General features: G+C 32.3%; 1 protein-coding gene across 1 annotated transcript in view; it reads right to left on the reverse strand.

Annotated features, from left to right (window-relative positions):
- HELRODRAFT_157627 (hypothetical protein) overlaps positions 1–6,681 on the reverse strand; it is a gene marked incomplete at both ends in the record, with an annotated part of 17,899 nt that extends 11,218 nt beyond the window's left edge. The window contains 3 exons of the mRNA XM_009027840.1: positions 3,016–3,118; positions 5,772–5,905; positions 6,549–6,681. Coding sequence (XP_009026088.1) covers positions 3,016–3,118; positions 5,772–5,905; positions 6,549–6,681 — 370 coding nt within the window. The remainder of the gene's footprint in view (positions 1–3,015; positions 3,119–5,771; positions 5,906–6,548) is intronic.
- Between the last annotated feature and the right edge of the window lie 7,762 nt (positions 6,682–14,443).

Here is a 14,443-nt window from a genome sequence, read left to right on the forward strand (position 1 = left end):
GAAACACAACAATATCAACAACAACAATAAAATAGGCATTAACAGTAACAACAACGACATCAACATAGTCAAAACAGCAGCAACAACAACAACAATATCAACCACAATGTCACAACAACAAAGACAACAATATCGACAACAACAATATCAACAACAACAACTGCAGCAACTACAACAACCTAAAGAAGAACAACCTTGAAATCGACATCATCATCATCATCGATTCAAGGACGGAAATTTCCATCACAGAGCAAAATCGATAACATCCATCTTCTCCTCCTCCTACACTCGCACTAACACCAAAGACCAAAATAACAATAATTACACCAAAGACCAAAATTAGCAATAACAACACCAAAGACCAAAAATAACAATAACAACACCAAAGACCAAAAATAACAATAATAACACCAAAGACCAAAATAACAATAATTACACCAAAGACCAAAATTAGCAATAACAACACCAAAGACCAAAAATAACAATAACAACACCAAAGACCAAAAATAACAATAATAACACCAAAGACCAAAATAACAATAATTACACCAAAGACCAAAATTAGCAATAACAACACCAAAGACCAAAAATAACAATAACAACACCAAAGACCAAAAATAACAATAATAACACCAAAGACCAAAATAACAATAATTACACCAAAGACCAAAATTAGCAATAACAACACCAAAGACCAAAAATAACAATAACAACACCAAAGACCAAAAATAACAATAATAACACCAAAGACCAAAATAACAATAATTACACCAAAGACCAAAATTAGCAATAACAACACCAAAGACCAAAAATAACAATAACAACACCAAAGACCAAAAATAACAATAATAACACCAAAGACCAAAATAACAATAATTACACCAAAGACCAAAATTAGCAATAACAACACCAAAGACCAAAAATAACAATAACAACACCAAAGACCAAAAATAACAATAATAACACCAAAGACCAAAATAACAATAATTACACCAAAGACCAAAATTAGCAATAACAACACCAAAGACCAAAAATAACAATAACAACACCAAAGACCAAAAATAACAATAATAACACCAAAGACCAAAATAACAATAATTACACCAAAGACCAAAATTAGCAATAACAACACCAAAGACCAAAAATAACAATAACAACACCAAAGACCAAAAATAACAATAATAACACCAAAGACCAAAATAACAATAATTACACCAAAGACCAAAATTAGCAATAACAACACCAAAGACCAAAAATAACAATAACAACACCAAAGACCAAAAATAACAATAACAACACCAAAGACCAAAAATAACAATAACAACAACAAAGACCAAAAATAACAATAACAACACCAAAGACCAAAAATAACAATAACACAAAAGACCAAAAATAATGGTAGCAATAATGACACCAAAGACCAAAAAATAACAATAACTTAACCAAGACCAATAATAACGGTAACAATAATAACACCAAAAATAACATTCTCGCCAAACAACACAACACATATACACACACGTACACACACGAACACACACACACCACACACACGACAGTCTTCAAGTATCCGACGAATAGTGTTCGGATTCGAACCAGGTCAACGCACTATAACTACTCGGTAGGTAGAGCATGCTACTTCACTTCTGCCGTCTGAGCTACCTGGACATTGGCCTCCAAACAATTTTAACATCACTATCTACATCAATATCAGCAACACAACAATATCAACCAAATTAAAAAAACATCAATAACATCAACAATCTCAACATCAACATAGACAACATCAACATCAACATAGACAACATCAACATAAACAACAACAACAATAATAATAATTACAACAACAACATAGAAAACAACATCAACAAAGGCAACATAGTCAACAATATCAACATTGACAACAACATCAATAACAACAGCATCAGCAATAATATCAATAGTAGCAACAACAACAACTCTACTAAGCCATGTATAACAAACCAAGAACATCATTATTTATTATATCAGATGTTACTTTGTTAACAAGAAAGACAATATCAACCCATTCAATATTGTCAATACTGCAAATCCCAAGTATGTGTGTGCGTGTGTGTGTGTGCGCGCGCGTGTGTGTGTGAACGTGTGCGCGCGCGTGTGTGTAAACGTGATTGTGTAAAAGTGTGTGTGAATGTGTGTGCGTGCGTGCGTGCGTGTGTATTACAATAAAAATGAATAACAAAAACAAATAAGAAAATAAGAAAGAATGGAAATTTGAAATAAATCATGAATAAACAAAATGTGAACATTTAAAAGCAGCTCCCCGAATGATTGATGGAAGGTAGGTCATACAGACGAATGAATGAATGAATACAGACGAAAGAATGATGAATGAATGAATGAATGAATGAATGAAAAAGTGCAAGAATAAATAAAAAAAGTGAAAGCTTAATTGAATAAAAAATGAATGAACAATTGTACGAATGAAAGAAACGACTGAATACGACATACATACATAAATACATACATAAAAGCGTACACACGGGCCCACACACACATATTCAAACACACACACGTACATGATTTAGTTTAAACATACATACACACACACAAACACGCACACAGACACACACGCACACACGCACGCACGCACAGAACAAGCAATAAATTACTGAAAGTAATATAATTGTTGGGTCAACAAGCAGATATTGTACCATAAAAATATTATTGGCATAGCAAACCTTTTATAATAATAATAACAACAACAAACCACAAACAACAATAAACAACAATAACAACAAAAAAACAACAACGACAATAACAACAATAATATTAATATTTACAAATATAGTGTTGACAAAAACAATCCATAACTACAAAAAAAAAGAAACGCAAATGATGGCGTCTGCAAAAAAAACCCTACCGACCACATGACCACCACCATCATCATCATAATCGCCACCATCATCATCATCATCGCCGTCACCATCATTATCATCACCATCACCGTCATCATCATTAACATCAGCAACTTACCTAAATCCTTGCACAGTTTGGCAACAACGGAGAAAACGTTGACTGAGAAGTCCACAGAAACGCATGCCATCTCTCGAAGGTCAGGCAGCACCAAAGTTATGACCTTGACATTGATTGATCGATTGATTGATTGATTGATTGATCGATGGATTGATCGATGGATTGGTCGATCGATGGATTGGTTGATCGATGGATTGGTTGATCGATTGATTTATTGATTGATGATTGATCGATTGATTAGTAAATGATTAATTAGTAAGTAATTTAATTAACCAATTAATTAATTAATTAAATGTCATTGAAATAAATTAACCGGCTTTACAACCTATTGCTAATATGAACAGCCATAAAGTTATACAAAATAATGATAACATTACAGATGAAGACGGCACGACACAGCAACGTCATCATGAATTCTGGGAATATACTGATCAACACAGCTATGAACGCCACACCAACCACACCACACTAGCCAGACCAGCCAGACCACACCACACCAACCACACCAACCACATCATATCAAACGACATTAACAACATATATGGCTTGAATGAAACCTGGCAAAGACAACAGATTCAACATATAAAACCATAACCAACAGTTCATATCATAGTACAGTATAACGTAGTTTATCTCATAGACGTCTCGATGTAATAGCCTCTAGACCCGAAAGCTTTAAACGCTCATATCGCTTAGTAGGCTTATGTACTGCGCGCATAAGAGTTTTGTTATGCAGTGCAATTATATAATTTTTTTTATATTTCATTTAAGAAAACTGTTTTAATAATTACATCTATGGTTTATCCTAAGACCTAAGTGTAACACCACATCGTCACGACAACATCACAAAATCGCAAAAAAACCTCAACTAAATTACATTAAAAGATCAACAGTCACATTATGACATCATCGTATTACGTCATCTCGTCATGACACACACACGTCAACGCATTACATTAACACATTACAACACATAACAAAATATATACGATAATACGAAGTAGTAGTTTTAAACCCAATACAAACACCATACCAACACAGTACAAACTACAAGCATAATACCAGCACAATACCAACAAAATACCGGCACGATAGCGACAAAACACACGACACGCTGAATAAAACGCAGCAAACCAGTCAGGCAACCAGCCAGTCAGTCCTAACAAAACATCACCATATTGCATCATATTGATCAAACACAATATTCAGAGCATCGAAAACCCTTATCTGCGCCTATTATTATGCAAGAACACACACGCACGGACACACATACACACAGGCACATATATTTATATATTTCATTTCACATAGGCATTTCACATATATAAATATTTCATTTCATTTTAACACATAAACACATACACAAATACATAGATACCCACATACACACACATGCACACACACATATACACACAGGCACATACATATACACACGCACGAATGCATACGCTCAAAAACAAACCTTTGCACGTGCGTGTACTCATAAACTGTGAAAATAAAAACAAGTAAAAACAATGAAAGTATGTTGCTTATAAACATACAAACACCAAATACATATACACTAACAAACACATAACACATATACAAATATGTGTTATGTGATTGTTACACACACACACACACACACACACACACACACACCACACACACTCACACATACAAATGTGCACACACATACAAACACAAACATGCACGCACATACAAACTTAAAGTTCACCATGTATGGTCGGTCATCATTTTTAAACAAATAAACCAAATAACACCAACAATTACGAAAATTGTGTCTCGTTATTTATATTTCGATTCGAGAACCTTTTAAAGTTGTCTAGTTTGATCTCGTATCGTTAAAATTCTCAATTGATAATGAGAAAAACGATTCGAGACGCAGATGCTTCATTACAACACACCTCCAAAACTTACAGCACAACGAATATGCAACATTACCATCTCATAGTATTAAGTGAGTGCACTGAGTGTACTACTAACAAGTAGCTGCAAGTACAACGTCGCAATGCAGGCATGTGTGTACTTATATAAACTCCTCCTACCATGCCGAACCATCTGACATCAAAGTCATCAGCAAAGAACTCTTTAAAACCTATTTATATGTATACAATGAAATGATCTGATGATGATGATGATGATGACGAGGATGATTGCGATCCTGATGGTGCTGGTGGTGATGATGATGGTGATAACGACGATGAAGAAGACTATCATGATAATGATGACGGAAAAGGTGATGATGAATAAAACGATGAAGAGGATGATGAAGTTGAAGATGATGACGGAGATGATGGTGCATTCAAGGACCAAGGACCTCTTCCAATCTTTTAATTAATGTTTGCAGTGTGACGACACACACATCACAAATTATCAAGAACAAGCTTATACACACAAAAACACAAACACACACAAACACACACGCCCCGCACACAAACACAATCACACAAACACAATAACGATATATAAATGCATAAACGCATGTACAGACAAACAAACAAAGAGCAACATATAAATGCAACAAGGACAACTAAATACGCGCACGCAAACCAAAAAATAGGCGTACACACGCACACATGCACTGCCACCGATGATTAAATATGGTCTCACGCACACATGCCCAGATATAAATATGTTCCCAAGTACACAAACATACATAAGAATTTTTTTTACACAGCAGGAGTTTTTATATTAGGCGCTTTATAAATAATCAGGTTAGTAGTAAAAACAAAAAAAATTGTCCTCTGACTGACCTTGTGCATGGGGGTGAAGGTCAAGGTCGAAGTGGACGTGACCCCGAGTTGATCGAGGGTACATTTGGTTCGCAGTAGCCACACATTCTTCTCCGGCCAGAACAGGCCATGATCTGACCAATCTTTCTGTATGTCTGTGAGTGTGTGTGTGTGTGTGCAGTTGTGTGTGTATGTGCGTGTGTGAGTGCAGTTGAATGTGTGTGTGTGTGTGAGTGTGTGTGTGTGTGTGTGTGAGTGTAGTTGTGTGAATGTGTATCAACCAATGAGTAAGCTCGAACATGGCGTGCATAACGTGCATTGAACCAATTCTTTCGCGCAAAATGAACGAATGTTAACAATGCAAATAGCTGCAGTAGAGCGTGGCAAACAAACAAACAAACAAGCAAATGTGATATCTCGCACATATCTAGCAGTGGTTCTCAGACAGACTCTAATCTACTGAGCCACTTTAAACCCTGTTATGTCATGTTATGTTATATGAAAATAATGCAACTGGAGACCAGCTAGGTGGTCAGCTGTCAGAAAATATGGCATTTATTTATTTATTTATTTGATTATTTATTCCTTCTTTCCTTCTTTCTTTTCTTTATTAATTCATTCATCCATTCACTATTTCAATTCATCATTCATTCAATCATTCATTCACTCACTATTCCATTAATTCATTCATTCATTCACTCACTCATTCATTCATTCATACAAACAAACGTACGATCATTCATTTGGTTATTCATCTCCACCCAACCACCAACCAATCGCCAACCAACCACCACTAACTCAGACTTTCGACGAGCTTGAGCATGAGTCCCCCGATGTGCGTCTCACCTTTCACGCGAACCACCCTCTCTGTCTGGAGTTCCTCAACCTCAACTGTCAAGTTCCAAGAACCGTCTGCTAACGGGGAAGCCATTTTTTGGTGATTGTTGTTTTGTTGTTGCTAATGGTGGTGTTGATGTTTCTGTTGTTGTTGTTGACGTTGATGTCTGTGTTGTTGTTGATGTCTATGTTGCTGCTGATGTAGTAGTTGTAGTAGTTTGGGGCAGTTGTTGTTAGTTAGTTAGTTAGTTGTGGTGATGATGTGGTTAACGTTGATGTCTGTGTTGTTGTTGATGTTGTTGTGTTGATGTTGTTGAGGTCTATGTTGGTTGTTGTTGATGAAGTAGTTGTAGTAGTTTGGGGTAGCTGTTTTTTTTTTCGTTATTGTCTATGTTGTTGTTGATGCTGTTTATGTTTTTGTTGTTATGTAATCTTAACGTGTTAATAATGTTATCATCCAATGTTATACGTCAACTTTGAAGCAAAGCTAGGATGACATACAACCATGTAATCGAGACATCAACTTTCTCTGTTTTTCTTGCTGATGTTGTTATTGTTGATGTTGCTGTTGTTGCTAAAGATGTCATGATAACGATGATCTTGTTGATGCTGACGATGACGACAACGATGATGAATAGTTAATTAGCTTTCGAAAATTCGCTTTTTTCAGTCCTTTAAATTTCGCCTATTTTTATAGCTCGTTTATTTGTATAATTGTTGCATTCGTTAATAATAATATAATGTTGTTGTTGTTGACGTTAATGTGAGTGTTGTTGCTGATGTTATGTTTGTTGTTGTTGTTGATGTTGTTGTTCTCGATGTTGTGGTTGCTGTTGATGTTATAGTTGTTGTTATGATTTTTGTTGTTGTTGTGAACCATAAGCAAAAGTGATGATGCCAGAGAACATTTTCTTCAAAAAAATAAACAGTGCATTTGCAGCCTGATCGCTATAACAACAGAATACAAATAAATACATTATTAAACAAATTAATTAATTAGTTAATTAATTAATTAATTAATTAATTAACGTTTAACATAATAACAAATAATGGGAGTTCTTTTTATAATTAGGATTATAGCACTGTGGCAATTGTGATGATGATGATGGCACTGTGGCGATTGTGATGATGATGATGGTGGTGAGGATGATGACGATGTTGAGGTGAGGATGATGAAGATGATGGTGGTGATGATGATGATGATGATGACAACAAATTAACTACGATAACGATAATGATGACACCAAGACGATGATGATGACGACGATGATGATGACGATATGTAGATTTTCATTCAACATTATAAATAACAATAAACGTCAATCAACCTTGATAGCTTTGGTGAGAAGAAATTCAAATCTCTAAACTAACGAATGAATGAATGAATGAATGAATGAATGAATGAATGAATGGAAGGACGGATGGATGAATGAATGGATGAATGAATGAATGAATAAATGACTGAATGAACAAAAATAATCTCTACTAAATTAATTTATATTGTTGTTGCGTCGTCGCTAAGAGACACCTACCACCAAATACATATACCCGAAATACGAAACGACCTATCTTAAAAGGGTGGAAATTGCAATTGAAATTCACCCAGTTCAACGTCATGACAGTATATCAAGATAGAAAATTCAGAAAATATTTACACTTTTGCGTGAGATTCAGTAACCACTTAAAAATGTGTGTCGAGGACCACTACTGAAAATTTTCCTACCAGCGCACTTGAAATTTATATATATATATATATATATATATATATATATATATATATAGTTATTATTTCATATAATGACGTATCAGCTATGCATAGGTTAGTATAACATAGTTCTTAGTATAACTATTAGATTTAAAGAACTGCAGTTAACACAACCTGACCAAATTAGTAGTCAACTACTGTAGTTATCTACTTGACTAAAAACATAGTTATTAACTACTTCTTAATAGTTAACTACTTTTTAACTACTTTTTAACTACTTTTAATTATTATTATTGTTAAAAAAAACCCTTCTGAAAAATTTTTGTAAATTTATTAACCAACATATGTTTTTTTTTAAGTTTTTTTGCTAAATGTGTGTTTAAGATGGTCTCTCAAAAAATCATTCTATTGGAATGATCATCAGACAATCTGCAGCGTTTATCAGCTAGAATTTGTTCAGCAATACTGAAGAGGCGCTCAACCATTGCAGAGCTAGGTAATGTTGAATTTAGTTTAATAAAACTTGCAAATACTGATGGATAGGAAAATAAAGATTCAATATTCTTAGATGGGTTAGCTAAGAAAATGCTTTGACAAAATTTTTATCGTCGTCTTTCTATAAAACGGTATCAATAAAGCACAATTTAATAATTTGAGTATTTATTATACTATATATTATTATTATATATTATTTAGTATATTAAACAATTAATCAAACGCATCTCGTACACAAAAGAAAAAGCTAAAAAAAGAAATGACGTTGACGCGGAAACTAATGAACAAATTTGAAAATAGGGATGTGCAATTAAAAGGATAAAAATTAATTCTGAAGGAAAATATGTTCAAGTAGTTAAAAAATAGTTAACTATATAATTATATACTAATACTACTACTAGTAGTAGTACTACTGTTACTACTTTTACTACTACTACAACTCCTATTAACTCAATCTCAAAAGCTGCTTTTACTACTATAAAGCACTACTACTATTACTGAGTGCTATAACATTTGGTGTCTAACAAACAACTACAAAGTATAAATGAACGAACGAATGAATGAAAGAATGAATGAATGAACGAACGAACGAACGAATGAATGAATGAATGAATGAACGAATATCTCAGACGGCGTCCTCATTTGAGTTTAACAAAAACAAATTTAATACCAGCATGAAGTGAGTGGAGCTCTGCTATTTGTTTAATCAGTCATTTGATCAATTAAGTCAATCAATCATTCAATCATTTAATCTCTCATTCATACATTCATTCATTAATTCATTCGTTCGTTCGTTCGTTCGTTCGTTCGTTCATTCAATCAATCGTTCAACAAATCGTTCATTCAATGAGTCACTCAGTCAATTAAATCAATCATTCATTCTTCGTTCAATCATTTAGATATTCATTCATTAAACCACTCATTCGTTCAAACATTAAATTATCCAACCACTCAATCAATTATCACTCAATCAATAAATCAATCAATCAATCAATCATCAATCAATCATCAATCTAACAATCAATCAATCAAATAGTCGAAAAAGTAAATCTAATCTTGATGGTGAATCATTTTTATAACTTCAAACAGATACAATGAGACAAAACAATCGAAGTCATCTCAAAAAAAAGTTTTGGACTACAAAAAGAGAAACACGACAAACAGTTAGTGAGGATAATATTTAGTAAGACACGAACAACAACAACAACAATAATAATAATAACTAATATAACAACAACAAAAACAACAATAATAATTATTTTTAATTTTAAAAATTTGTTTATTCGCCAAAAGAATAACACAGGCAATCAAAAAAGCAAGCTTGAGCAGACTACCTTAACCAAGTGCATAAAAATAGGAATTAACAACATTTAATCGAATAAAGTCACATAACCAGATTTAGAAATATGTCCACTCAACTTAACTTGGATAGTATCATTACATTCATTCGCACTTAGATTAATAATGAGATAAAATAAATAAGGAAAGGAAGTTAGGAGGCTTTTAAGATGCTCATATCAACAACGCCATGACATAACCCATCCCATAGATCTATGCCACTCACTGGCCCACTGCCAATCATCTATTACAGTTCTACACTTCAATAAAATTTAAGCTTGCCGCTGTTTAGGCTATTTGTAAGTATTATTTCAAATGAATTAAGATGTTGCTAGTTGTAGAAAAATCAAAAACTCTATATAAAAAAAAAATATATTACCGTTTGATGAATATTTAGATGTTCTATGTTAAGAATTTTATATCTAGTATATAATAATAATAGTAATAATAATAATATTAATAATAATAATAATAGCGAAATTAACTAACAAGAGCATCTGTAAGCGAAGATAATGCATGGAAAATAGAAAAAAAAAACATTACAAAAAGTTAGTTGTAATAAATGGACCTGTATATATACAAAAATACATACACACACACACGCACGCACGCACAAACACACACACATACACAAACACACGCAATCGCAAACACACACTCACACACACATACAAACACACACGCACACACAAACACACACAAACGCACAAGAGAAAGAGAGAGAGGACAATAAAGAGAGAGAGAGAGAGAGAGAGAGACCAAGAAAGAAAGAGGGAAAAGGAAAGAAAATAAAAAAAGAGAGGGAGTATAAGTTAGAGTGGGCAATAATAACAAATAACCTCTCATACACACATCCATCTGACTCATGGAAATTCCATCTAAAGGAACAACACCTACCTTTCCTCCACATCTCTCTCTCTCTCTCCATTCATTCACTCACTCACTCATTCACTCACTCACGCACGCACGCACGCAAGCAAGCACAACAACAACACACGCACATACAACTACATACATACACGTACATTCATATATATATATATATATATATATATATATATATATATATATATATATATATATATATATATATATATATATATATATATATATATATATATATATATATATATATATATATATATATATATATATATATATATATCACACAAATACACACTATGCATACACACACACACACACACAAAACAACACAAAAATACATAATCTGAGACAGTGAGTTAAGTAAGCTAGCATACCAAAATTAAAACAACAACCATCTAAATTACTGAGACAATTAAGTTATTGTGCTCCAATCCTTACAAACAACTCACACACACACACGCACGTACGCACACACACACGCACACACTGAGAGTGAGTGAGTGAGAGGGTGAGTGAGTGAGTGAGTGAGTGAGTGAGTGAGTGAGTGAGTGAGTGAGTGAGTGAGTGAGTGAGTGAGTGAGTGAGTGAGTATGGAATGGAATGTTGCTGAGAAGAAAAACAACTTCAACAACAACAACAACAACAACATAAATAACAGAAATAAATAATTGAATCAAAGTACAAAGACATAACAAACTAATATGATGGATGTAATGTGATACATTGCAAAGTAATAAACTGTAGAGAAAAACAACAACATAGACAACAAAATAAACAACTACATAGACAACAAATTAAACAACAACAAAGACAACAAAATAAACAACAACATAGACAACAAATTAAACAACAACATAGACAACAAAATAACAAACTACATAAACAACAAAATAAACAACAACATAGACAACAAAATGGAAAACAACATAGACAACAAAATAAACAACTACATAGGCAACAAATTAAACAACAACATAGACAACAAAATAGGCCAAAACAGAAATAATGGATCAAAGCACTCAGACATCACAGACCAGCTATGTAATGTAAAGTAATGTAGTTGGAATAACAGGCAAATAAATTGAATACCATTTTGTATATCAAATATTCCATCATAATCCCCATCAAATCATCATTATCATCATTTCAGTATCATCATCATAACCACCATCACATTGTCGTCGTCATCATCATCATCCTCGTTGTCAAATATATGGTAGACTGTGATGTACAATCTTTTCCTCTCTTTCTTTATTGTAAATATCATCATCATCCTCACATCATCATCATCACAGTATCATTATCATCTTCACAGTATCATCATCATTATTGCAGTATCATCATCATCATCATCATCCCTATCATATTAGCCACTATTGCATCATCATATTCATTAAAAAAAAACATTAATTAAAACCCCACATCATACCAAAACATCAATTTGTTTGATCATTTGATGTTATAATGGAGAATAACATTAATGTTGTAGGCTAGATCAAGCATAATAGTTTAACAATCAAAAAATTTTTGGCATAGCAGCATTAATGAGTAGAGTCAAAATAAAGTTTAAATTTTCATTAAAAAAAATTTTTTAAATTGAAAAAAAAATAATATAAAATACTTAACAGATGGATGAAAGTTTGAAATCTAATTAAGATTTTATTACTAATCAAATTAAAGTTTTGGATGAAAGTTCGAAATTTAATTAAAATTTTATAACTAATCAAATTAACGTTTGAAAACTATTTTTATTCAACTATGCCCCAGCAATACATTACATTTCAGCTACCTAGAAAAAAAATCGTTTAATTTAAAATTCAATTAAATATTAAACTAGAATTAAGATTAATCAGCTAAAAATAATAATTAATATAGTATATAGCATGTAACATTGTGACCCTTAATGTTTTATTAATTAACAGCACAATTTATTAACTAATAAATTTATATTTTAAAATGCAAGCATAAAATTCAAATGCCACAAAATATAAAATAATAAACAAACAAGTAAGTAAAACCTGCTGTAAATAAAATGTAGAGTAAATTCAATAGAGTTTATTTATTGACTGTGTAAATAAATTCATTGAATAAACAATGAAACCAGGCAAAAATTTTAACTATTTTTTATTTCATAATTAAAAATTTAAAAAATATAAAAAGATGAAATAATGACGCACTTTGACTTTTTGTTTAATTTAATTTTCAATATATTTTCTGATATTTATACTATAATCTATATTCTTATATACTATATTCATAGCATTCCATTCATACACTCATTCAATTTGACGTCAAAGTTTGAAGAAAAAGTCTCAATATCAATTCACTTTTAGACATATTAAGCTTTTTTAACCTACTCTCACTTTTACGTTTCAGTTTTACTTATCGTTTTACTTTACACTTTACAGTTTTACTTATTGGCTCGAATTTTGTTTTCATTGATAGGCCAAAAAAAATCGAATGTTTAAAAAAATAGATTTATTAATTTCGTTAAAATTGTTTTTGGATTCTCGAACTAACCTCCTGCCACTTTCACTAATTAGGACAAATTCAAAACCATCGAAACTAATATTCACGCAGCAACAATTATTAAACGAATTCCATTGAACGGCATTTTCTAAAACGTTTAAAAGTTAATTTGACTTCAACTATTGAAACGTTCAATTTAAACTTACAAAGGGCTTTTTATTTTAAATTGTTCTGCGTGCTAATTATTGCATCGAATAAGATCAAAAAGCACTATATTATAGTAAAATTGTCAATATTGTTAACCTATTTTTAATCAATTCTGAAACTCTCTACCTCCTTCTCTGACTACTTCTTTATCACTTACGAAGACCCATATGCTTGCAGAATTCATTGAGGAGCGTTGTTGAACATCGCGGAAATATTGCTTTATAAACTAATTGATTGATTGATTGAATCAAACATATATACGATGAGATACGAATTATTTTATCTGCTTTCCAAACGAGAAAAGTAGAAAACAGGATGGAAGATGACCACCATGACCAAGTTATCTTTAACTCATCTAATTGACACCTTAGAAACAGTTTTAAAATAAGATGAAATTCAACTAAAATTTTATTGAAAAAAGTCTGCTCATTTTATAGAAAGTTTATCGTTACATCTGCAAAGATTAAACTGTTGTCAATGCCTTCATCAACAGTACAGTACAGAATTAGATCGATCAGACATCATCTGTCTGTTGAGTCGAGTCGACGAAAGCGCTTGTTTGTGGTTTAATTTGTTGCAGAATTGATCACTGTGGTTCAATAAAGAACGTAGTTAAAGTATTCCTTCTTGATAACATCCATTTTAAACGCTGCGGCTAAACTGAGAATGTTCGAAATTCGATTCAACTTCAGCTTACATCAAAAATGTCAGATGAAGCAAAGTTTAAATTAGCTTTCCTCATCAGAGGTCCGTTGGT

Source organism: Helobdella robusta, assembly GCF_000326865.2.
Source record: "Helobdella robusta unplaced genomic scaffold HELROscaffold_51, whole genome shotgun sequence".
Classification (NCBI taxonomy): Eukaryota; Metazoa; Annelida; class Clitellata; order Rhynchobdellida; family Glossiphoniidae; genus Helobdella; species Helobdella robusta.